The following is a 27,109-nucleotide window of genomic DNA, read 5'->3' as shown; positions in this document are numbered from 1 at the left end:
TGCACTTTGTCTAGACCCACAGCACCAACCATTCTGAATTCGATTCGATTCGATTGTTGAATCTTTAACAAACTTGGAATATTTATTTGTTACTTTTGTTTAGGTATCATGAAAATGGCATTTAAATTGCGCTTATTGAGTCAAACAAAATCAAAATGCATGTTTAATTAAATAATTACTCAAAAACATGGTATAGCAAAGGTCGCGATTCGATTTAAGTGTAACAAGATGTAACTTTCATGATATCTCTATTTTATTACCCTATTCGATCTCTTTTTAGTTTCATACAATAAACAGAGACAGCTACATAGTTCAATTTGACATAATGGCCTAGAAAGACGTTCAAAACCTACGATTAATATTTTTAGACTTTTATATTTTGATTGTGTAATTTAATTTAAATACGCCTTCAATATGTACCAATCTTTGATTAATTTTCATAATATTTTAAACCAAATATAATTCCGACTTTCACAGTTTTCTTTTTGCCTTCAGAGCTGTTTTTTTTCTTCTTCAATTATCCAAGTTACTGTTTAAACGATTAATGCTGTACGTTTCGAACGAACCTGTTAAAAAATTTACCAGTGGACAAAAGTGCAAATGTCTGTGAAACAGTAAACATAAAAACTTGTGTGATCGGAAAATCGATGTGCCGTTAACTATAGAGTTTTCCTCAGGGCGCTTTTTTAGCGTCACACAAACCCTTGAGGAAAAGTTTCATTGACGAGTCCGATAGTAATCGTCAAAGGTAAGGGCGAGGACGGGGTATTGACATTTGCATAACATAGTTCAGCAAACAGCCCAAGTTTTTGGTGTGCAGTTGAGTTTTAGTGGATGAAGGTGTTTGTGGTCGTTTGCAGATTGACTCCGTGTGGGGCTGGGCTTCGCCCCCGCTGCGCTTGCAGCTGGGTAACTCTCGCGCTCTCAAAAGGTGAGTGAACTGCAACATGAATGATTGCACTTCTTTTTTTCGCCAATGCAATGTCGTGTCTTGCAGATTTAGCTAACAAAATCAGTTTATATGCTAAACTGAGATACTTACTAATTTACAATTATGCTTTGTTATTAAAAGCAGGCCAGCTGACTGTCAAGATAAGTTTTGATATCATTGATTAAATACAATTATCTCAGGGACAGACAGTTATAATGAGCAAATTTGGTAGACTATGTTACAACATTGTTTTTTCAAAGATAATTCAATCCCATTTAAATGAAATGATAAATCTTTACATTCCTTTCCATAGTTAGAATGTCAGGTGCTTTCTTACTGTGCAAATAAAATGAAACTTATCATCATTGACCATTGAAACTGGTTTGCAACAACAAAGTAAGTTTCATGCACTTTTATTGAATGTTACGAAATCTGATTACATGAAGCATTATGTGAAAAGCTTGCTTGTTCTACTTGTGATAATCATTAAGTAGGTGATGTGAATTTGTTTTAAGATAACAATATTCAAATGTTTAGTGTAGTGTGATTACAGATAAACCAAAAGTAAAGGATTCCTATCAGATTTATTTGTCCACTTAGATAACATTATTTTACTATCAAAATTGCCTAAAATATCAAAACTTTATCACAATCAAAATATCAAGAAAATATTTAATTTTATGCCATAGCTGCCACAGTTAATTATGCATTCAAATGAGCTCAGTAATGATTGTAAAATGAAAGAGCCTCACCTCTGAGTGACGACACACATAATCGTATGCTGTTACTTCGGGTTGCCATTAACACAATTATTCATAGTTATCTAACATTCTCACTCAAGGTTAATTCTTGTTCCTTGTATTACAAATTAAAAATAATAGTTTTTATGTGAAATTGTTTAGGTATATTAATAACATTTTATTGTTCACTGTAAGTTGTATTTAATTTTGAAAGTGAGTGTACTGCTAGGTATTTGCTGATTATTTTGAACCATTGTTGCTACCATAACTATTTACTATTTGTGTGGAATTAATGCTTTTCTGGTTTATTGAATGTGGGTCATAACGTAATTTAAATGATAAATTATAGAATACAGATCCGATAAGAATTCAATTTATTGTGCATTAAAGATTTAATGTATTAGTGACATTAAGATCCCATTATGGAGTATATAATCTAAATATTTTGCCCTCCAGAAACTCACAAATTCTGTAAAACCTATTAAACCAATTGTATAATTTAGCTTCACAGTTAATATTCTTTTAAACATGTAGATAATGATAATGTGATAATAAAAAAAGTGAAAACTGTTCACTGTTAGGTACTGTTTTAAAAAAATAATTGAAAAAAAAGGAAAGTCTTTTTAAAATTATTGTGGTAGATGACGCGGCGTGTTCGCTGCGTCGCCTCTCCGCTTTGAAAACGCTTGCAATCCGCCAGTGTGGCAAGGCCCTAATACCACCCATACCTTAACAAAGCGAGACTATCAATGTTATGCTATATTAGTTACAGTGTGATATATTAAGTTGTGTGCTCAGACAGTTTCACTATGTGTGGAGGAAATTAAACAACATCAATAATATCTCGTGAATCGTTACAGATTGTGGCATAATTATCTTTTATGATAATGTAAGACGTGATTGTATTTGTGTGATCTCTCTTTATGTTACAAAGTAAGCCTATCAGCACGTTTAAAGTTCCGCGCGCGCTCTGCTCGAGTGCAATACGATCCGGGTTGGTTTTCTTTTTCACCAAAGTGAAATGACGTTGTCAGGATGGGCGAGGGCGGGTCGCCCGGTGGGGGCGGCGTCGGCGTCGGCGTCGGCGGCGTCGGCGGCGCGCGGCTCTCGCACACGTCGGAGAAGCACCCGCGCGCCATCCTCGGCGAGCTGTCCGCGCTGCGCCGCCACCGCGAGCTGTGCGACGTGGTGCTCAACGTGGCCAACAGGAAGCTGTTCGCGCACAGGTCTGTGCTCTGAGCGAGCGGCGGCCGCTGTGCGCCGCGCATAGCCCGCGCGCTCCCTCGGCGAGCTGTCCGCGCTGCGCCGCCACCGCGAGCTGTGCGACGTGGTGCTCAACGTGGCCAACAGGAAGCTGTTCGCGCACAGGTCTGTGCTCCGAGCGAGCGGCGGCCGCTGTGCGCCGCGCATAGCCCGCGCGCTCCCTCGGCGAGCTGTCCGCGCTGCGCCGCCACCGCGAGCTGTGCGACGTGGTGCTCAACGTGGCCAACAGGAAGCTGTTCGCGCACAGGTCTGTGCTCCGAGCGAGCGGCGGCCGCTGTGCGCCGCGCATAGCCCGCGCGCTCCCTCGGCGAGCTGTCCGCGCTGCGCCGCCACCGCGAGCTGTGCGACGTGGTGCTCAACGTGGCCAACAGGAAGCTGTTCGCGCACAGGTCTGTGCTCCGAGCGAGCGGCGGCCGCTGTGCGCCGCGCATAGCCCGCGCGCTCCCTCGGCGAGCTGTCCGCGCTGCGCCGCCACCGCGAGCTGTGCGACGTGGTGCTCAACGTGGCCAACAGGAAGCTGTTCGCGCACAGGTCTGTGCTCCGAGCGAGCGGCGGCCGCTGTGCGCCGCGCATAGCCCGCGCGCTCCCTCGGCGAGCTGTCCGCGCTGCGCCGCCACCGCGCGCTGTGCGACGTGGTGCTCAACGTGGCCAACAGGAAGCTGTTCGCGCACAGGTCTGTGCTCCGAGCGAGCGGCGGCCGCTGTGCGCCGCGCATAGCCCGCGCGCTCCCTCGGCGAGCTGTCCGCGCTGCGCCGCCACCGCGAGCTGTGCGACGTGGTGCTCAACGTGGCCAACAGGAAGCTGTTCGCGCACAGGTCTGTGCTCCGAGCGAGCGGCGGCCGCTGTGCGCCGCGCATAGCCCGCGCGCTCCCTCGGCGAGCTGTCCGCGCTGCGCCGCCACCGCGAGCTGTGCGACGTGGTGCTCAACGTGGCCAACAGGAAGCTGTTCGCGCACAGGTCTGTGCTCCGAGCGAGCGGCGGCCGCTGTGCGCCGCGCATAGCCCGCGCGCTCCCTCGGCGAGCTGTCCGCGCTGCGCCGCCACCGCGAGCTGTGCGACGTGGTGCTCAACGTGGCCAACAGGAAGCTGTTCGCGCACAGGTCTGTGCTCCGAGCGAGCGGCGGCCGCTGTGCGCCGCGCATAGCCCGCGCGCTCCCTCGGCGAGCTGTCCGCGCTGCGCCGCCACCGCGAGCTGTGCGACGTGGTGCTCAACGTGGCCAACAGGAAGCTGTTCGCGCACAGGTCTGTGCTCCGAGCGAGCGGCGGCCGCTGTGCGCCGCGCATAGCCCGCGCGCTCCCTCGGCGAGCTGTCCGCGCTGCGCCGCCACCGCGAGCTGTGCGACGTGGTGCTCAACGTGGCCAACAGGAAGCTGTTCGCGCACAGGTCTGTGCTCCGAGCGAGCGGCGGCCGCTGTGCGCCGCGCATAGCCCGCGCGCTCCCTCGGCGAGCTGTCCGCGCTGCGCCGCCACCGCGAGCTGTGCGACGTGGTGCTCAACGTGGCCAACAGGAAGCTGTTCGCGCACAGGTCTGTGCTCCGAGCGAGCGGCGGCCGCTGTGCGCCGCGCATAGCCCGCGCGCTCCCTCGGCGAGCTGTCCGCGCTGCGCCGCCACCGCGAGCTGTGCGACGTGGTGCTCAACGTGGCCAACAGGAAGCTGTTCGCGCACAGGTCTGTGCTCCGAGCGAGCGGCGGCCGCTGTGCGCCGCGCATAGCCCGCGCGCTCCCTCGGCGAGCTGTGCACTGATGTCGTGAGCTGTGCGTTGATGTCATTAGCAGACCTGTAACGCTTGTTTAAACGCACAAAACGGTAATGTGTCACATGTTGTAGCACCTCCAAAGGTTAGTATTTTCTGCTGAGTTGATCCAGGTTCTTATGAAGGGGCTAACACCCGTATTCACAAATCGAACGCACAATCAATTAGTTCGCTTGTGACCCTGTGCGTTCACGCGCACTTTGAGACCTCATAACCTTTGTTTGTGAAGAGCGTAAGGGCGTAAGAGTGTCATATCCAAAGCATGAAATCGTCAAATCGTCGTTTCTTATCGGCTGACAGGTTTGTTAAGGCCTCTATTATACAATCTTAACTTTTCTTGAGTGCCAAACTGGCTTTTTGTAAAACTATGATTGCTAAGTACAAATAAAATGTGTGACATCTAGAAAACCAAAATACAGTAGGTACAAAAATGTATTTACCTACATAACTGCCCAAGACATGTCAAGGTGCATGTTTGTGCACGCCGATTCAGTCTGGGGATTATACGAAATCGCAAATCTATATGCTTTTGTAATGCTCTTGACCTAGCCATTTCATTGTGTAAGTGGCTAACATCAGGCCTTCTTTATTGTTGAAATGAGTGTGTTTATAAATCTTACGTTAGATGTGGTGGGCGTGTAAAAACTCCTCACAATTGGTTCAGTTTAAAACAATTGCAATAAATTGGTTTCTTGATAGCTGTAATAAGAATGGTAAAATCTAAAATGCACACATTCGCGTTTTGAAATGCTCGAAATATTGTTTGGTTGCTTTAAACATTTCGCGTCTACGGTATTTGCTATTTGTATATACCAGGCGATAACTGCGACCTCATTCCCGCTATCCGTTGCCCTATTTAAGCTCCCTTTACAAAGATATTGGGGGCGGAGCGAGTTAGTATTTTATTCAAAAAGTTTATTTTTAAATTTTGCTTTAAGACCTATACAAAACGAGGTAACTAAGTGTAAGTTAAAATTATAACACAAATACCATCAAGAGTTGTGTCTCAAACGATTAGTAATAGGAGCAGTGGAGTATCAATGTTTTTGTTTATTTGGGCCGAGTCATAGGTATTTTACCAATATGAATAAACCTTATTTGTATCCATTATCTAGCGTCCTCAATACAATTTTCATTTTATTTTCAAACATACTAATGTAGTACTTTTCCTAATGCTTCAACCACACCAACGCGTGCAGATCACCATCGCCGGCGCGATCATAGGCCAATGACAGGTCGCGCGACCCATGACAGTCCACGCGACTTGGTGTGTTTGAAGCTTAAGAGCCATTTCACAAAAATATTCCGCGCGAATTTAGGTAAAAGCTGTCAACGCAACGTCAAAAGAGTAAAAAGAACGCTGAAATGGACAAAAAAATCTTGAGCCGTGACCGTATTAAGACTTGATTTAAGTTATTAATTTTAAGGTAGAATGAGGTATTCAAACTTGATTAATTAATTTAAATGTTTAATAGAGTTTTTTAAGTCTTTTATATTTCGATTCATAATGAAACACGAATAGGTATAATATGTAAAATATATTAAGTACAAAATAAAGACAGTCACATAGTGAAAAATAAATCTGCCCCCTTACAGCTCCATCATCGGACCCTGGATACGAAATATTCGTCAAGGTGAATCACACAAGCCCAAACTCCATAGGGTTCTATTGTTTTGTTACGGATTGCATCTCCTCCAGATCCATTATCAGACAGAGCTAAGAAATAAATAAATAAATATTATTATAAGTAAACAAATAACTAAAATATTTCATCTTACTATCTTACTTTTTACTAGTCTTACTAATATTATAAATACGAAAGTTTGTGTGGATGTCTGGATGTTTGTTACACTTTCACGCAAAAACTACTGAACAGATTTTGATGAAACTTTACAGTACAGTACAGCAGTACTAGGCAGTCTGTGTTCAACTATCACTCGGGTCGGACGTTCCTATCGCAAGACCTTTGGTTCACTCAGTTCCGATACGACTCTAGTGCTGTGTGTAATTATTTTCGTGAATACACTGAGTTTATTAATTTCTACGAGTGGATTTCATTTTGCCTGAGACCTACGCCATGAACCCTGAACCAGAAGACCCTGTCGCCAGCGACAGCGACGCTCATCCATCCCTGGCGTCGACCAGAATAACAATGTATAGGCTATAATTTATGACGATCTGTGACAAACTAAATTTCAAGCGGGTGAAGCCGCGGGCAATACTACATATTTCATACTAGCTTTTTGCCCGCGACTTCTGCGATGAAGTGGAAAATGGTACTAATAGAATTAAAATATTCTAAGAAAATTAATTTTGTTAAATGATTATATTTTTTGATATAAAATCTACACATCATTATGTTTAAATATTTGAATACTTACAAAATTATGAGATCTTTCTAAAACAAAATTAAAACACTACACCTGCCGCAGATTTCTTTGTAAACAATGTTTTTTTGTTTTTCCTTCAGGTGCTAAAATCACCAGGCTATTGTGTGCGCATACTCTGGAGTATTCCACATACAACTGGTCGTCGGAGAAGCATAGATTTCCATTAAGTCTACTCCCGCTACCATATGGAACTCCGCTAAAACTCGTGAGGGCGCCAACACTTGCTTTTGTATCGAAAATTAGTATGAGCAGCTGCGCACGCGGTTGCCCGTTGCAGGCTCTATGCAACCACACTATTTTAAACCGTGGTCCCTAAGCATGAGATGGGAAACTGCACTCTCTTTAATTCTCTTGAATTTGATGGTGTTAGGGGAATCCTAGGAATGAATACAGACTTTCCAATGGAATCTCCTCATCAATATTGCGAAATTGCGAGTTGCAATGCAATGTTACGTTTTCACTTGTTATTTTATTGTAATCTGACCTTGATTTTTCAAACACGTGTCAAAATAAAAAAAATAATTTAAATCAAAAGTACTAAGGAATATTTCATTGATATCAACTTAGAAACAAGCACAGATCACAGAAACTAAAGGGAAATGTGACAAGGGACAAATTGGAACATATTGCTTGTGAAAGCAATGATGACAGTAGCGACGTAATTATGTAAACAGTTTATATTGCTTGCATAGTACTAAAGATTATTCGAACGTTGAATACTGATACCGCAATGGATAATGAGCACATAATTTGATTTCTTTGTGTGTGTGAATTTCTAATACGACACTGAGTTTCGAACTCAGCGCATTACTTAGCATCTCTCTATATTTCTATGGAACCAAGTTATCTCCAAAATAACATTCCACACCTTTTTAACCTAGTCAGGTAATAATTTTAATAATATACGAAGCACGTTATCTATCAACAGGATATAATATGTATATTTTAGAAGTTAATAAATTATGCATAAAATATAAACACTTTAGAAGTTTAGTTAAATCGTAGAATTTCTGAAAAACAAGTACTAAAATGAAAAAAAAGTATTAATATGTTAACTAATTTATTTATTAAACGTCGAATTTTATCAAAGATTTTGGACTAAAGTTTTTGAAAATATTATAAAATATTTTCAAAAACTTTAGCCTACATAGAAAAAAATTAGGATTCTAAATCGTGAAAGAAATGTTTTTCGGAGCCTATTGCCTCCAAACAAACAAACAAACAATTAAATCTTTCCTCTTTTATTAGTATAGATTTAACAACAAAGCTTCCCTCTCAAAACAAAACGCTTCTTTTTCTTCTTCACGAAACAAAACTCAAAGCGGATAAATAAATAAACAAATCTTTGGACAATTTCACAGCGCCATCTAGTCCAAAAGGAGGCAACCAATATGCTTGTGTCAAGGGTGCTAGCATAATGGATATACTTTTTTATAATTTATTTATTAAATTAAATACATGGTACCTACATATTATACATAGTTACACCCAGATCCGTCAAAGAAATTAAAATTCATCATTTCAATTTCTGCTCGGCCGGCCGACTCGAAACAGCCTCTCGGCATAGTATCAAATGTATTTGGTCGCCGTACAAATCACCGCTTTACGAAACGAACGCACGTAAACGTCACGGCGGGAAAAATGACACAGGTCCTGCCTTGACGGGCGCTCGCGCCATACTAATCGATGTCGGCTTGCGCATTGTAATTTATACTGATATTCATATCAATATTTTGACGAAGTGGTTACTAATATTTAAACAATAACTGTAGAAATTAATTCTACAATGAATATTCTTTATTTTGGGATACTTTTATTGCAGTTATTGCTGTGTTTTTAAACCAAAAACCACGATCAAAATGTGACGTTAATCTTCAAATTTGCCAAATTATTTTTAGATTTTACTCAATAATGGTAATGAAATTCAAGAATCTATTTCATTAATGAACTACAAGAATATATGTCCGATGATTACTATATATTTTTAAGCTTAGTATATGAGCATAAATAATAGATACAGGACTTTGAAAATGAGTCTGCGGCAATTTTTTCGTAAAATGGTTGTGGGAGATGGGGCACTGTGAATTAAGCAAAAGAGTTTTAGTAAATCCGTTTCATTAATGGTCAACAACAAGGATTGACCTATCTTTCGCAGTTATTAAATAATCTCTGGGTGTTGCTTAAGATAGTAATTCATGCTTCCAAAATCTTAGAAATTCGCACGAAAATGTAAAATGGCTCTTAATTCCTATCTTTGAAATGGAAAAATAGCGTAGTTTCTCGAATGTTCCAGAGTGATCCTGTCAGCATGCAGCCCGTACTTCCGCGCGATGTTCACGGGCGAGCTGGCGGAGTCGCGCGCCACCGAGGTCACCATCCGCGACGTCGACGAGCAGGCCATGGAGCAGCTCGTCGAGTTCTGCTACACCGCGCACATCGTCGTCGAGGAGAGCAACGTGCAGGTGAGCCGGACTGCAGACAGAGGCCGGGGCACATCGTGACGTCACGAGCAGGCCATGGAGCAGCTCGTCGAGTTCTGCTACACCGCGCACATCGTCGTCGAGGAGAGCAACGTGCAGGTGAGCCGGACTGCAGACAGAGGCCGGGGCACATCGTGACGTCACGAGCAGGCCATGGAGCAGCTCGTCGAGTTCTGCTACACCGCGCACATCGTCGTCGAGGAGAGCAACGTGCAGGTGAGCCGGACTGCAGACAGAGGCCGGGGCACATCGTGACGTCACGAGCAGGCCATGGAGCAGCTCGTCGAGTTCTGCTACACCGCGCACATCGTCGTCGAGGAGAGCAACGTGCAGGTGAGCCGGACTGCAGACAGGCCGGGGCACGTCGTGACGTCACGAGCAGGCCATGGAGCAGCTCGTCGAGTTCTGCTACACCGCGCACATCGTCGTCGAGGAGAGCAACGTGCAGGTGAGCCGGACTGCAGACAGAGGCCGGGGCACATCGTGACGTCACGAGCAGGCCATGGAGCAGCTCGTCGAGTTCTGCTACACCGCGCACATCGTCGTCGAGGAGAGCAACGTGCAGGTGAGCCGGACTGCAGACAGGCCGGGGCACATCGTGACGTCACGAGCAGGCCATGGAGCAGCTCGTCGAGTTCTGCTACACCGCGCACATCGTCGTCGAGGAGAGCAACGTGCAGGTGAGCCGGACTGCAGACAGAGGCCGGGGCACATCGTGACGTCACGAGCAGGCCATGGAGCAGCTCGTCGAGTTCTGCTACACCGCGCACATCGTCGTCGAGGAGAGCAACGTGCAGGTGAGCCGGACTGCAGACAGGCCGGGGCACATCGTGACGTCACGAGCAGGCCATGGAGCAGCTCGTCGAGTTCTGCTACACCGCGCACATCGTCGTCGAGGAGAGCAACGTGCAGGTCAGCAGACAGAAACTGGAAAGAAGTGACAATAAATGCGCCACGTACAACTCGATCGAGTTTACGGCGCACCTGGCAGCCGTGACGTCACATCGACATTCTGATATGGACGAGCAAACGCGGGGAGGTGTATGTGTGAGTGCGAGAAAGAGTTGCGTAGTTAGCTCGATCGGGTTGTATGCGTGATAACGAACTACCTTTTGTAATTTTTATAAATTGACAACTCGTCCAAATCTCTAATACAACAGTGTACACTGTACACTTTGGGATACACAAAAATGGACACATCTAGTGTCGCCACAAACATGGTATCATAGAGCTGTAAAGTGCGAAGCCTAGGCGCAGACCACCAACTTTTAGTTGACCGATAGTTGGGTCGGGCTGTTAATCAGTACGGAGATGTATGAGAGTGTGCACATTACACCGATTTGGTATCGGCCGATTCTTCATACAAATTAAAATCAGGTCTAACTATCGGCCAACTAAAAGTCAGTGGTCTGCGCATAGGCTAAGTCTAATGATGGTGGCAGGTGATACAGGTGATTGCGAAGCGTGAATACAAAATCTATAAAAAATCTTCAATATTGTCGGCCGTTTGGTGTAGTGGTTCTAAAACGGACTACTATGCCTATACTAAGAAGAGAGAATTTTAATTTCTGTGACGGGTCTGGGTGCTATGTATATTATTGTATGTATTTAAAAAATATATATGTAGTATATCCGTTAAGCTAGCCCCCATAACACAAACAAATTAATTGCTTACTTTGGGGTTAAATAGCGCTGTGTGAAATTGTCCAAAGATATTTATTTATTTAATATGCACTTGTTATGCAACGATCATCAATTAAATACCCTCAAATCCCCGCAGGCGCTCCTCCCGGCCGCGTGCCTGCTCCAGCTGCAGGAGATCCAGGACGTGTGCTGCGAGTTCCTGAAGCGGCAGCTGGACTGCAGCAACTGCCTCGGCATCCGCGCCTTCGCCGACACGCACTCCTGCCGCGAACTGCTGCGCATCGCCGACAAATTCACGCAACAGAACTTCCCTGAAGTGAGTTCACAAGCCAGCAGGCTTGTTCTTGCTCGGACACTGAACGGATCGCTCCGAACTAGTACAATCGGTCAAATGAACTAGTTCGCTCTTCTATAGTCTGGTCTGCGAGCACGTAGAATTTTGTCCAATGACCCCAAGCTACCCATCCTTATCGCTCGCGCGTAATTATGTTACTGTCGCGTTCACACACTTACTGCGGGCGCCCGTCGCACAGACAGGATGGGTAGCTTGGGGTCATTGGACAAAATTCTACGTGCTCACAAACCAGACTATAGTACTATTAGTTCATTTTAGTACACTGATTCTATTAGGTAGATCGAACGAAAAAAGTCTTTATTCCTATGCATTTATGGTCCAATATCGAAAAATACTCGCAACACAGTTACAGAGCCGTACCCATCTCACTCGCGCTCACATGTCACTAATCTCACGTCTCATTCTAGCACTATTAGGTCATTTTAGTACCCCGTTTTTTTGCCTTCAAGGCAGTGAGTAAGCTGTGTAGTGACGGCAGACTAGAATACATTTGTCACCAACCCCTACTCTTCCCGCGGCTGTCGTAAGGGGCGACTTACGGGCAGCAGCGCTCTCTGAAAAACATCAATCTTTTAAACTGCAATCTTCAACCCGCCTGCCAAGCGTGGGGATTGTGGCAAAACTCTCCACTATAGTGGAGGAGGCTCATAGTCCAGCAGTGGACTGTAAAGGGCTGTTGATGATGAGTTGAGAAGTTCTACAATCAGCGTCAAATAATTGGCCAAAAAGATAACAGTACAACTAGTCCAGTCATTTCGTCCGAAAAAAAGGCAAATAAAAGAAAATGAATTTGCGCTTCTAATTTTTTAATATGTTGTAGGGGATACCTAGAAAAGCTTAACTTGAGATTGTCGACCAAACTTTCCTAGGAGCTTTCGCCGCCATCTTGGAAAACGCTTAAAATTTGTTTTTCGGCAATAACTCGGCTATCCGATGAGATTCGAAAATTTTTGTAGGACACTTTTTGTAGCTTTCTTTGTGCTCTACAATAACGCCTGAACCATTTTTAGCGTATCATGCATCGTTATCGAGATATCGATCGATAAAGTCAAAAATTTTGGACACAATTTTTGTTTTTTTCTTTTTTTTTCTTTGGGTCTTAATAAATATGAAAAATTCCGAAATAATTAAATAATTAATTAAAAAGTAAAAAGTAAAATTTAATTACTTTTTAATTACTTCTTTTTAAGTAACGGCAAAGCATTTGTATTAGTTGGTTCTTGTTTTGATCCCTTGTGAGAAACTTCTCCTGGCTAACTTTTGGAGTAGTTGTCTCATCGAATGTGAACTCCGGCGATTGGTTTTTTCTCGAACGTCGTACTCTTTCCGAAGTTTTCGTTCCAGCGAGTGTCATATCAGTCGGATAACCGTCGAATATGATTGCAACCTTTCCTTCGAAGTTATGTTGTACGTATCTGACGTTAATTATTTAATTATTCCGAAATACTTTGTGTCCAAAATTTTTGACTTTATCGATCGATATCTCGATAACGATGCATGATACGCTAAAAATGGTTCGGGCGTTATTGTAGACCACAAAGAAAGCTACAAAAAGTGTCCTACAAAAATTTTCGAGTCTCATCGGATAGCCGAGTTATTGCCGAAAAACAAATTTTACCCCTTTTTTCAACATGGCGGCGAAAGCTCCTAGGAAAGTTTGGTCGACAATCTCAAGTTAAGCTTTTCTAGGTATCCCCTACAACATATTAAAAAATTAGAAGCGCAAATTCATTTTCTTTTTTGAATGTACGTAATGACTGGACTAAACCTTATTCCAATTGGAACAAAGACGTGTTGCGAACTTATTGGCTACTTTGGGTGTCACGAAGTATTTGACGCTGTCCGTTTATTGATGATTAATGTAAGGTAGGTAATTAATCTATTCACTTTTGAATAAAAAGGAATTAATTTATGATAATAAAGACAGAGAGTAAAGTGTGAGAATGAAGGATAATTAGTCTACACTACATCAACAAAAAAAAAAAAAAAACAAACAGTAAAATCCAAGTGATGAAACCGCAACACTATTTGAAACTTGTCTGCAAATGCGCTTGGAACCTGTTTAAAGCACATTTCAAATCAGTTGAACTATTGCATTTCTTATAGGATTCAAATAGATCACAAAAGTAACCTACAGTTGCTGTTTCGTAATTCGTGTTTCCCTCATGAGTTTTCATTCTAACAGCGATGTTAAAAAAAACCGTTGTAGCGGCTGTTTAACTAGTTTTTGTTAAATCCACGTCATGATAATACACATTAGCAATACCTCTAAGCGTTCTTGTAAAAGTTTGCTGAAGCCCGGTCCGTGAGCACGTATAATTTTTTCCAATGACCCCAAGCTACCCATCCTTATCGCTCGCGCCTAATTATGTTGCTGTCGCGCTCGCACACTCACTGCGGGCGCCCGTCGCACAGTCGCGACAGCAACATAATTACGCGCGAGCGATAGGGATGGGTAGCTTGGGGTCATTGGACGGGATTCTATGTGCTCACGGACCAGGCTTTAGCAAGTTTGTTTGTCTGACAAATTGTATGCTCTTTGAGCGGAACATAGTGATACTACCTAATGTAACATGTCACCATTTTACCTATGATTCACAATAAATGATTTTGTATTGTATTGTATTGTATAAGTTCTAAAAAAACCAATCGTGTCACTCAGGTAATGGAAAGCGAAGAGTTCCTCTTACTGCCGGCGGCGCAGCTGATCGACATCGTGTCGTCGGACGAGCTTAACGTGCGCTCCGAGGAGCAGACCTTCCAGGCCGTCATGTCCTGGGTCAAGTACAACGTGGCCGAGCGCCGCCAGCACTTAGCACAGGTACCGTCCGCTTAGCACAGGTAGCAACCACTTAGCTCAGCGTGCGCTCCGAGGAGCAGACATCCAGGCCGTCATGTCCTGGGTCAAGTACAACGTGGCCGAGCGCCGCCAGCACTTAGCACAGGTACCGTCCGCTTAGCACAGGTAGCAACCACTTAGCTCAGCGTGCGCTCCGAGGAGCAGACATCCAGGCCGTCATGTCCTGGGTCAAGTACAACGTGGCCGAGCGCCGCCAGCACTTAGCACAGGTACCGTCCGCTTAGCACAGGTAGCAACCACTTAGCTCAGCGTGCGCTCCGAGGAGCAGACATCCAGGCCGTCATGTCCTGGGTCAAGTACAACGTGGCCGAGCGCCGCCAGCACTTAGCACAGGTACCGTCCGCTTAGCACAGGTAGCAACCACTTAGCTCAGCGTGCGCTCCGAGGAGCAGACATCCAGGCCGTCATGTCCTGGGTCAAGTACAACGTGGCCGAGCGCCGCCAGCACTTAGCACAGGTACCGTCCGCTTAGCACAGGTAGCAACCACTTAGCTCAGCGTGCGCTCCGAGGAGCAGACATCCAGGCCGTCATGTCCTGGGTCAAGTACAACGTGGCCGAGCGCCGCCAGCACTTAGCACAGGTACCGTCCGCTTAGCACAGGTAGCAACCACTTAGCTCAGCGTGCGCTCCGAGGAGCAGACATCCAGGCCGTCATGTCCTGGGTCAAGTACAACGTGGCCGAGCGCCGCCAGCACTTAGCACAGGTACCGTCCGCTTAGCACAGGTAGCAACCACTTAGCTCAACGTGCGCTCCGAGGAGCAGACATCCAGGCCGTCATGTCCTGGGTCAAGTACAACGTGGCCGAGCGCCGCCAGCACTTAGCACAGGTACCGTCCGCTTAGCACAGGTAGCAACCACTTAGCTCAACGTGCGCTCCGAGGAGCAGACATCCAGGCCGTCATGTCCTGGGTCAAGTACAACGTGGCCGAGCGCCGCCAGCACTTAGCACAGGTACCGTCCGCTTAGCACAGGTAGCAACCACTTAGCTCAACGTGCGCTCCGAGGAGCAGACATCCAGGCCGTCATGTCCTGGGTCAAGTACAACGTGGCCGAGCGCCGCCAGCACTTAGCACAGGTACCGTCCGCTTAGCACAGGTAGCAACCACTTAGCTCAACGTGCGCTCCGAGGAGCAGACATCCAGGCCGTCATGTCCTGGGTCAAGTACAACGTGGCCGAGCGCCGCCAGCACTTAGCACAGGTACCGTCCGCTTAGCACAGGTAGCAACCACTTAGCTCAACGTGCGCTCCGAGGAGCAGACATCCAGGCCGTCATGTCCTGGGTCAAGTACAACGTGGCCGAGCGCCGCCAGCACTTAGCACAGGTACCGTCCGCTTAGCACAGCTAACCATCCACAAATAAAAAATATTGATTAAATGTCCAGTATTTTGGCATTTATGAATGTCAAAATAATAAAAAAGGTAGCCCTTAAGGGGCACTTTACATGTCTCCTTATCTTTTGTGCAATGAATTTGTACAGGTACAGATCCACTTAGCATAGGTAGGTACCCCTCTTCTTTTTAACGGAGGTACCCCTTCGTAATAGCATCAACTTAGCACAAGAACACCTCTATTTAAAGCTATCACTAAGATTAGCAAAGGTATTAAACACAGGCATGCACAAAGTGAAGGACATTTAGCACAGTTATATCACTTGCAATGAGGGCTATCGTTTTAGCGCTTACCAGTTAGCGCCACTGTAGAGTAAGGTACTGTCACTTGCTAGTAGCGAAGACAGTGGCACCAACTGGTGAGCGCTAAAGTGGTAGGAGGACTATCGCATTTGCACTCATCAATATGGCGCCACTGTAGAGTAAGGTCCTGTCAATCGCCAGGGGTGCCAACTGTTAAGTATAAAAACGATAGCCCTCATTTATGAAACATTGTTTATTATAAACAGTTTTTATCAACAAATGTTGCCTAATGAATACATGGCTTAAATCGTCCTGTAACGTTTCAGGTCCTCCAACACGTGCGGCTACCGCTGCTCAGCCCGAAGTTCCTAGTGGGCACGGTGTCGTCCGAGCTGCTGATCCGCTCGGACGACGCGTGCCGCGACCTGCTGGACGAGGCCAAGAACTACCTGCTGCTGCCGCAGGAGCGGCCGCTCATGCAGGGCCCGCGCACGCGCCCGCGGAAACCCACACGGCGAGGTAGTTGTTGACACGCATAATTTATGCAACGCCTATTATCCTGAGATGCTCTATGTCGCCTAAAGCACAGATTCTAAAGCCTGGTCCGTGAGCACGTAGAATTTTGTCCAATGACCCCAAGCTACTCATCCTTATCGCTCGCGCGTAATTATATTGCTGTCGCGACTGTGCGACGGGCGCCCGCAGTGAGTGTGCGAGCGCGACAGCAACATTCATTGGACAAAATTCTACGTGCTCACGGACCAGGCTTTAGCAAAGCGGAGATGTGTGAATGTGTTTTCAAGTAGGATTCCATTGAAGCTGCGAAGAGATGCGTACTGAATAAAGGTGCAGTGTCCGCCTTGGTTAACCTCCTAAGGGGACGACGACGACGACGGACAGCAGGACTGCACCCTGTATAAATTGGGTGCAGAGCAGTCCTGTTGTTCCCCTGGCTAGAGGAGACAACAAGACTTCGAAATCTTGTTGTTACCTCAGATTATAGTAGAGATGTGTGCCGCTCACTTCATGCCTCTTACATCATCTCGTCTCTACTGCGCGCCGTCTTCAGCTTGCTGACGTCATCTTTATTTTTTCCCAGGAAAATGTGGACGGCAGGCTATGTGGGGCTGGAACCCACTAAAACCTGGGGTGTTCCCTCTGCCGCATAGTGGTCGGCGCCTTGGGTACTAGAAACGACCAAGGCGCCTTCCGCGGTCGTCACGTCCTACACGACGGGACTCAACACGCCCTGTACCGTCATTTAAAAAATAAAATAAAATAAAAATAAATAAAAATTTAGTTCAACCTCACATCTCAATATGATACATCGATCATCTCAGTGTCTTAATAATGTGTGAATAACAAAATTCTATTAGTTGTCCCAAACACATCTCCGCTCGTGTCTTCTCCGCTTTGGTGGAGTCGGGTGCTAACAGGGACACATTCTAATTCACCTATTATAAATGTATTACATAACTGTTTCCAGGCGAAGTGTTATTCGCCGTCGGTGGCTGGTGCTCGGGAGACGCGATCGCGTCTGTCGAGCGCTTTGATCCACAAACTGCTGAATGGAAGATGGTGGCGCCCATGTCTAAACGGCGATGTGGCGTGGGCGTAGCGGTTTTACATGACTTGCTGTATGCCGTAGGCGGCCATGATGGCCAGAGCTACCTCAACAGCATCGAGCGATACGACCCGCAGACTAACCAGGTCAGTGTCCTAACTAAATGTCAGCGTTTAAATATACAGGGTGGAAACGATAAGTGATCTCACTCGATTATTTCTAAACTATACAAGACACGAGCTCTATCATATAGAGCTCGTGAAGGACTTTCAGGATCAGTAACCAGTTTTTGGATATCTTGTATAGTTTAGAAATAATCAAATGAGATCACTTATCGTTTCCACCCTGTATAGTTCATGCTGGTTCAAGAAGCACTATACAAAAGCTTGATGTCCTGCTGGCGCCCGACGGTATTCCCGCTCTATTGCGTATTAGTTCCGCAGTCGCGGTCCCGTCGCTATCGCGTCGCGGTCCCGTCGCTATCGCGTCGCGGTCCCGTCGCTATCGCGTCGCGGTCCCGTCGCTATCGCGTTGCGGTTAAGTTGCTATCGCATCGCGGTCTCATTTCTGTCGCGTTGCTGTTTTGTCGCTGTCGCGTCGCGGTCCCGTCGCGGTCCCGTCGCTATCGCAGTCGCGGTCCCGTCGCTATCGCGTCGCGGTCCCGTCGCTATCGCGTTGCGGTTAAGTTGCTATCGCGTCGCGGTCCCATCGCTGTCGCGGTGCCGTCTCGTTGCTATAACATCGCCGTCCCATCGCTGTCGCGGTGCCGTCTCGTTGCTATAAAGTCGCGGTCCCATCGCTGTCGCGGTGCCGTCTCGTTGCTATAACGTCGCGGTCCCATCGCTGTCTCGTTGCTATAACGTCGCGGTCCCATCGCTGTCGCGGTGCCGTCTCGTTACTACAACGTCGCGGTCCCATCGCTGTCGCGGTGCCGTCTCGTTGCTATAAAGTCGCGGTCCCATCGCTGTCTCGTTGCTATAACGTCGTGGTCCCATCGCTGTCTCGTTGCTATAACGTCGCGGTCCCATCGCTGTCGCGGTGCCGTCTCGTTGCTATAACGTCGCGGTCCCATCGCTGTCTCGTTGCTATAACGTCGCGGTCCCATCGCTGTCGCGGTGCCGTCTCGTTACTACAACGTCGCGGTCCCATCGCTGTCGCGGTGCCGTCTCGTTGCTATAAAGTCGCGGTCCCATCGCTGTCGCGGTGCCGTCCCGTCGCTATCGCGTTGCGGTCCCGTCGCTATCGCGTCGCGGTCCCGTCACTGTCGCGGTGCTGTTTCGTTGCGTTAACGTCGCGGTGCTGTCTCGTTGCGTTAACGTCGCGGTCCCGTCGCTGTCGCGTCGCTGTCTCGTCGCTATCACGTCGCCTTTTTAAAACAAAATCTACATAATATATCCTTAGTGGTGCGGCGCGGTGGCGCCCACATCTTCCTGCCGCACGTCGGTGGGCGTGGCGGTGCTTGAAGGCGCGCTGTACGCGGTGGGCGGCCAGGACGGCGTGCAGTGCCTCAACCACGTCGAGCGCTACGACCCCAAGGAGAACCGCTGGACCAAGGTACACACAGACGATCATTTTGTCACTCGTTAGGCTAAAACATTTGGAAAATGTTTTGCTTATCATGCTGTTCGCCACTTTAGCCAGTGATGGTCATGATTTCAGTTTAAAAAATAGTGACATCGTGTTTTTGCTGATCTCTAACGCCACTGGAAATGGTCCGAACACCACTCCGATCATATTTAGTGGTATTTATCATAAGCACCTTCGAGCTTCAGAAGGGATATTAATAGTGAGTCATGACTACTCTCATTTTATATGTCGTTAAGCCTTGTCACCGCTCCAACAATTCGTACTGAACCCGCGTAATAAAGTATGTCTTGAGCAACCCCCCAGTTAGTGTTCGGGAGCTGGTTAGCAATGAATAATAATGCCTTCTAAAGATATTATTATAGTTTCAGTGCAGAAACATGGCTGCTGATGTCTGTTCAGCTCGGGTGTCGTTTGAGTGACAGACGATTCAGATTCAACTGCGTGCGCACCAGGCGCTAGGGATGTAGGTAGGCGTTTATACAGGGTGGAATTTTGTAATGCCACCTGGAGGGAAAGTACTCTTAATACTGTAGATCGAAAAATTAACTCAAAGAAAACATTCCTTTATTTTTTAAAAGAAATAGAACTGCATTCAAAGATTTCCGATTTTTTTCGAAAATTCACTATCATACCATAAAATTTTCTGTAAATAATTAAAATAATGTACGATTTTATGGCTTTCCTTTCATTTGATTTATCAAGTTTGTTAGAGAGATTTCATCCTTATACTTAACCCTAACGATCGATGCAATAAAAATACAGGGTGTAATTTTTAACAAATGTTAGTTGGTTCGATTCCTGGGTATGGCAAGCAAATTTTTGAAAATATTTGAATGCAGTTCTATTTCTTTTCAAAAATAAAGGAATGTTTTCTTTGAGTAAAATTCTCTATCTACAGTATTAAGAGTACTTTCCCTCCAGGTGGCATTACAAAATTCCACCCTGTATTTTGCTACGCCAGTAAGTTAATCTCCTTGGTGTCGGCAGGTGGCGGCGATGACGACGCGGCGGCTGGGCGTGGCGGTGGCGGTGCTGGGCGGCCAGCTGTACGCCGTGGGCGGCTCCGACGGGCAGGCGCCGCTCAACACCGTCGAGCGCTACGACCCGCGCGCCAACAGGTATGAACAGCTTACGATGCTTGGTTCGTTAGTATTTATTTATTTATTCTTGGGCTATCAACGTGATGACTTATGGCTCGGAAACGTGGCCCCTCACTATAGGCCTTATACAGAAGCTCAAAGTTGCACAGCGTGCTATGGAGAGGGCTATGCTCGGTGTTTCTTTACGAGATCGAATCAGAAATGAGGAGATCCGTAAACGAACTAAAGTCGCTGACATAGCCCGACGGATCAGCAAGCTGAAGTGGCAGTGGGCAGGGCACATAGTACGCAGAACTGACGGCCGATGGGGCAGCAAGGTTCTGGAATGGAGGCCACGTACCGGAAAACGCAGCGTGGGACGTCCACCCACAAGGTGGACCAACGACCTGATAAAGGTAGCGGGAAGGCGCTGGATGCAAGCCGCTACCAACCGTGCGATGTGGAAGTCATTGGGGGAGGCCTATGTTCAGCAGTGGACGTCCTGTGGCTGAAATGATGATGAAATGATATCAACGTGAGATACAGAGATATGACGCGCAATACTCTCCAAAGACATTAAATTAAGAAATACAACAGACGTTCGATCGTTTCAGCCAAATGACGTCCACTGCTGGACAAAGACCTTCCCCGTGGATTTCTACTACGACCGGTCCTGCGCCGACCTTCGGCCTCTGTCGTGCCGTGTACGGATGGCCGTAAAGAATACTATTCCTTACCGCCATCAGGAGGCATGTCGTAAGAGAACTAATTCTTGTTACACTAGACAGGCAGCAGCTTTTGCGCGTGAAACAACTAAAATGCGATTGCTAACCCGCTTACCAAGCGTGACGATTAAGGTGAAATTCCCTCCAAAAAAATAATTTTTTTCAAATTCAAATTCAAATTGTTTATTACATGAAACACGGTACATAGGATGGAACACAAAATTGATGATACAGTTCAACATGGATACAGCATTTTTTTTAAATATTTTGGACTTTATACCTAAGTATTAAGGTTAAAAAAAAACTAACTGACAAAAACTAGGCTATGATGTTCTTCTTTTCATGTCGACAACAAACCTACACAGTGTCAGCCCAAAACTCCGCCACAAGAGTGGCGTTGTCAGTAGCACTCATCAAATCCTCCTGAGTGCAGTTGCTTGGGCACTCAGGGCATGACATCAGGTGCTTCATCGACTGGGGAACAAAAGCGCACCTGCACTCCGCTATGAAGCACGGCTATGATGATTAACAAAGTGTTTCCCCGCAGATGGACGCCCGTGGCGCCCATGGCCACGCGGCGCAAGCACCTGGGCGCGGCCGTGTTCGACGGACACATCTACGCCGTCGGCGGCCGCGACGACTGCACAGAGCTGTCCTCCGCCGAGAGGTAACAAAGTGTTTCCCCGCAGATGGACGCCCGTGGCGCCGATGGCCACGCGGCGCAAGCACCTGGGCGCGGCCGTGTTCGACGGACACATCTACGCCGTCGGCGGCCGCGACGACTGCACAGAGCTCTCCTCCGCCGAGAGGTAGCAATATTGCAACTTTACTTAATTATGACTTTATCCGACTTTACAGGGACTTTACACCATCGTCTTTCGTCGTCGTCTCGTCATCGCAGCGCTGGCTCAGCGTAGCCGCGATGCCAACGCAACGTTTTTACGGACAAGTAACGCAATCCTCTCACCACGCTGTTGCATTACTTATCTATCCTAGTGCGTCGACTCTTGAGCCGGTTCGGGCGTCGAGTTGGTGCTCATGGCCCGTGCATCATTTCGGCTGGCTACTGCCATTCGGTGGTTGACGCGACGCTTTGGCGACAGACTGACCTGAGGCTTCTAATACCACCACTGTCCCGCCCTCGGCGCGGTACTAGCCCACCGGGTGAGTCGACGTTGGTCGAGGCCCAGTGAACGACCAGCGAGAGGGCGGTTCTTGGATGCCTGGGAGCTTTCAGGTAAAGCCTGGTCCGTGAGCACGTAGAATTTTGTCCAATGACCCCAAGCTACCCATCCTTATCGCTCGCGCGTAATTATATTGCTGTCGCGACTGTGCGACGGGCGCCCGCAGTGAGTGTGTGAGAGCGACAGCAATATAATTACGCTCGAGCGATAAGGATGGGTAGCTTGGGGTCATTGGACAAAATTCTACGTGCTCACGGACCAGGCTTTAGTCATGGTCAGTCAGTCCGATGAGTTGGATTGGGTTGGTGCGGGCGTTGGGCCGTCACGATCCTGAAGCGGGGCCTCGGTGCTGTGACGGCCGGTGCGAAGACGGGGCTCGCAGGCGCAGCAGGCTGGGTGGTGTCGGCGTCGTCTGCTTCTGGCAGCAGGAGGTCACGGGGGAGGGTTGCATTACTTGTTCGGCAGCTCGCTCAGTATTGGCGCCACGTTGACGCTTTGCAGACGCGCTGGCGGGACGATGATGCTTCAAAGACGTTTCTTGCGTAGTTGATCTGACAAGTGCTTTCTGTCTCGCTTGCACAAATTTAGCTAGAACGATTACGAGGTAGCTAGTTTATCTTCTTAATCGGGCACTCTTGTCAGAGTGGTCGACGGTCGTGGTTGCGCTGACGAGGTACATGGTGGGGTGATGTCATCTCCGAGGGTAGCTCTCCTGGCGATGTGCTTCCATTTCTGACGGTTAGAGGCGTCGCGAGTACACTGGACCATGGTGGACTCAGTGGCCTTTGTGATGGCGTCTATCCAGCAGGTTGGCGATCGACCGCGTGCTCTCTTGCCTTCAACCTGGCCCTGAACTACCAGTCTCTCCATCGAGTTCTCATTTCTAGAGACGTGACCAGTTATACGATATTTGAATTTCAATGTGTAATGTGTTCTACGTATATGGACATATTACATCAGTGTGAGTATGCGGTTAAGTTGTATGTAGATCTTGTTACACAGGAGTTGCAGCGGTGGGAACGGAAGTGTATCGTACCGTTCATATACATAGAAGAGTTTAACCATAAGTTACTTCGTTTGTTGCGCAGATACGAGCCCAGCACAGACACATGGTCCCCAGTGGTGGCGATGACGTCACGGCGGAGTGGCGTCGGGCTAGCGGTGGTGAATGGGCAGCTATACGCGGTGGGCGGCTTCGACGGCACGGCCTACCTCAAGTCTATAGAGGTAAGTGCCGAGACTGTTATCTTCTGTGACTTATTAAAAGAGCTGTTTTGAAAAGGTAATGTATGAGTTGTCGAATGTCCAACATTATTAGTACATAAGCCCTCAATGTGACTTTTTGTTGTCCCAAATAAAGAGAGAAATAAAGTGTCTTGTAATAGGCGGTATTTTGCCAACGATAATTAAAGATGACTGAGCGTTGAATTTGTTGCACAGTGATTTGTTTTAATATTGGTATGGAGAAAAATATTTTTGCTTTATTTAAAGCAGCGTTTTCTAAAGAGGGAGGTATATTATGCCTAACGGTGTTTTATTGATAAAAAATATGGTTTGAAAGTATTTTCTCTAAAAACGTGAATTAACATGTAGAATGGCTAAATTGAAATTCAAATCATTGTAACCACCCGGCTGGTATGTTGCAAAGCTGGGTATCACGAACTTAAGCTTCACTCCTCTCATAAGATGGTAACTATTTTAAAACACTGGTTACACTTTGGAATGTTATTCTCAATGGCGGCATTACTCGCAGGTATTCGACCCGGAGTCGAACCAGTGGCGGCTGTGCGGCGCCATGAACTACCGGCGGCTCGGCGGCGGCGTCGGCGTCATGCGCGCGCCGCACCACGAGAACCATTACATATGGTGAGTTGTGCACTACTTTTCCTTACATGTCGATATAATATGATTTATATGATTGAAGTTCACGAACTGCCGCCCTATATTTGCTCTTATCATCATGTACTACACAGTCTAAAACTCTGGACATCTTTCAAATACTTCTATACATATGGGCTGTTCAATAGACAAATGGTGTTTTATTTATAGACTAACTACACTCAACTGTTCCACCAAACTCATTGACAGGGAGGCGCCACCATCGTCCAACTATATAGTTTCCAACATGGATAGCAAAGTATCCAGTATTGACGGTGGCGCCTCCCTGTCAATGTCACTGATGGGACGGTTCGTTGTAGTTGGACAATACGTGTCGTTTTTGTATAGTCAGCGTGACAGTGTCACGAATTATTTGACATAATGGGTCTATTCTGATATTTTCTTTTCTTACATCCTTAAATGAAAGAAAGGGATGTGTAAGCGTTATGGTTTGTCGTTGCAGTCGTTACAATCCTAGATATCTGAAGATCCTTGTGTTTGTTGCAGGAACCGCAAAGACTCGGTGGTGTGAGCCGCCTGTACATTACCCTCCACTCCTAGCAGTTAAGCCGTTACTCATTTACTTTATTGTTAATATTACTATTACATACATACTTGAATATTTATAAATAAATGAAAATACAAATTTTAGAATATATTATGTGACTTTTATTTATTATACTTATCGATATGTAGACTAGATTATATTTAAATATTTGAGCAATCAAATTATAATATTATACATTATGTAGAATAATATCTTAAGTTTAAAATATTTTACAATATAAATAGCGTATCTAGTAGCGTAAAAGTATATTACAATAATTTGTATATCTATTTTTAAGACAATTTCTAAATTATATAGCGTACTCTGGCACTACTGGCAATGCAACATTTAAATAAATTTGCCATATATTCAAGGTAATAATGTCGCCATAAAATGCGCATCAACCAGAATACAGATTTTTCGGCGAGTGTACAGAATAGGGTCAATAATTTGTAGTGTTTGCGGTGATTGGGAGTAGATCTAGAATTATTTGTTATAATAAACTAGCGGCCGCCCGCGACTTCGTACGCGTGGATCCTGTTTTACCCCCTTTTCCCGAATTTTCTTTGCTATAAACCTCACGGAGCCCGAGACCTTTCCAACGAATGCAAAACCGTGGAAATCGGTTCGTGCGTTCTGGAGTTATAGCGTCAGGGAGGAAAACCCGACTTATTTTTATATAGTAGATTTTCAGTCTGTGAGTCTATAACCATGGTGGATTTGACGTCGCGGTGACATTAGGCAAATAAAACCAAATAAAAGGTTCCACTTTGTTCACCTGGGTGAACAAAGTAGATTTTTTAGTGTCCTCATTTAACCTCGGAACCATTTCACCCAGGTGATATCATCCAGATTAAGACGACTAAAGTCGTCGTCTTTGTTCACCTAGTAATTAATTCACTCAGGTGAACAGATGCGACTTTTTGTATTAATCAAGTGGACACTAAAATGGAATAAACCAAATAAAAGTTTGGGTAAAGCATGATGGCGTTATGTCCGATTTCATAAAGCATCTCAATGCGGCGTAGCGGGCGGGGGAGACGTGACTCCCCTCCACGGGTTCAGGCTCGGGTGGGGCTTATATCCGATTAAAGTTCATAGCAGACTTATCAACTCGGAAAGGGATCAACACCGTATCGCCTTTCGCGCGCTGTCAAACGCGAGGTGAGGCGTTTACGTTACGGTGTGGATAAGTGTGCGTTGCAGTATGGTAGGGATGTTATGGATATGTAGTTTCGGTTATGGATACGGTTACGGATATATAGGATTAATATTATACCGGTTACGGATATTTTTTTATTTCGAATATCCGAGTGTTTCGGTTACGGTTACGGATATCCATAACATCCCTGGTATGGAGTTTCATAAAAACAATACTGACCGCCTAGAGTTGATACGGTTACGATCCCTTTCCGGGTTGATGTAATTTGCGACGACCTTTGTAAAGTGTATCTTAATGCGGCGTCGCGGGCGGGGGAGACGTGGCCTTGTCGACAGCCTGCGCGTCGTCGGCGTTGTTCTCGTCGCTCTCGCTGTCGCCGGTGCGCTCCTCCCCGTTCTCCTCGGAGCCCTCGCCCGCCTCGGCCGCCTCCTCCGCGGGCTCAGGCTCGGGCGGGGCTAATATCCGATTTATAAAGCCGGGTCCAGACGAGTGTAACGCGTAATTGAATGTATCATGTAATGTATTTTTTTATGCATAACAAGGTAGGTATTTGACCACAATCGCATCTGGTGTTAAGTGGGTTAAGTAAGGTTAAGTGCAGTCTAGGATGGTATACAATATTAGCCCTGAAAGTGCCTATTCACCTTGAAAAAATACTCGCCCTGAAAAGGCCCGGATTATAGTCTTCGGGAAAGACAGCAGCAGGCAGCAAATTCCAGTCCCTAGCTGTTCGCATTATAAAAGAGTGATCGAAACGCTTAGTGCGAGCTGGTGGAATTTCGACAACATAGGAATGGTACGCTAATTTGCGTCTCGTTCCCCGGTGATGGAAATAGTATGGGTAGCACTTTACATGTAATGCTCTTAGTGCCGTCCACACGTAGAATTCGTGTTACATTACGCTCTGGATTACATTACACATTACACCAGACTGGACCCGGCTTAAAAGGTCTTAATGCGGCGTCGCGGGAGGGGGAGACGTGGCCTTGTCGACGGCCTGCGCGTCGTCGGCGTTGTTCTCGTCGCTCTCGCTGTCGCCGGTGCGCTCCTCCCCGTTCTCCTCGGAGCCCTCGCCCGCCTCGGCCGCCTCCTCCGCGGGCTCAGGCTCGGGCGGGGCTTCGGTGGAGCCGGCTGACTCTTCTTTGTTCTCGTGACGCTTCTGGAAGGAAGAATTTAATGTTTATGGAATTGTTGCAAAATAAAGGACGAAGCACACTTATCAACCTGTAAACGGATTGTAACCGGATCAACTCGAGGCGGTCAGTATTCGTTGTTTGAAAATCCGTACTGCAACGCACACTTATCCGCACCGTAACTTAAACGTCTCGCCT

General features: G+C 46.5%; 1 protein-coding gene across 1 annotated transcript; it reads left to right on the top strand.

The window, feature by feature from the left end:
* The first annotated feature begins 542 nt into the window (after positions 1 to 542).
* On the top strand, positions 543 to 24,727 carry LOC135088096 (kelch-like protein diablo). The gene is made up of 14 exons (XM_063982984.1): positions 543 to 748; positions 861 to 931; positions 2,706 to 2,897; positions 9,372 to 9,540; positions 11,339 to 11,518; positions 14,220 to 14,378; positions 16,379 to 16,571; positions 17,539 to 17,762; positions 19,018 to 19,170; positions 20,191 to 20,321; positions 21,555 to 21,674; positions 23,280 to 23,418; positions 23,945 to 24,057; positions 24,577 to 24,727. The coding sequence occupies exons 3-14, from the start codon at positions 2,707 to 2,709 to the stop codon at positions 24,599 to 24,601; spliced, it is 1,797 nt and encodes a 598-aa protein (XP_063839054.1). The 5' UTR covers positions 543 to 748; positions 861 to 931; position 2,706; the 3' UTR covers positions 24,602 to 24,727.
* Positions 24,728 to 27,109: the final 2,382 nt, after the last annotated feature.

Source organism: Ostrinia nubilalis, chromosome 3 (assembly GCF_963855985.1).
Source record: "Ostrinia nubilalis chromosome 3, ilOstNubi1.1, whole genome shotgun sequence".
In the NCBI taxonomy this organism is placed as follows: Eukaryota; Metazoa; Arthropoda; class Insecta; order Lepidoptera; family Crambidae; genus Ostrinia; species Ostrinia nubilalis.
This window is presented reverse-complemented; position numbering and strand designations above follow the sequence as displayed.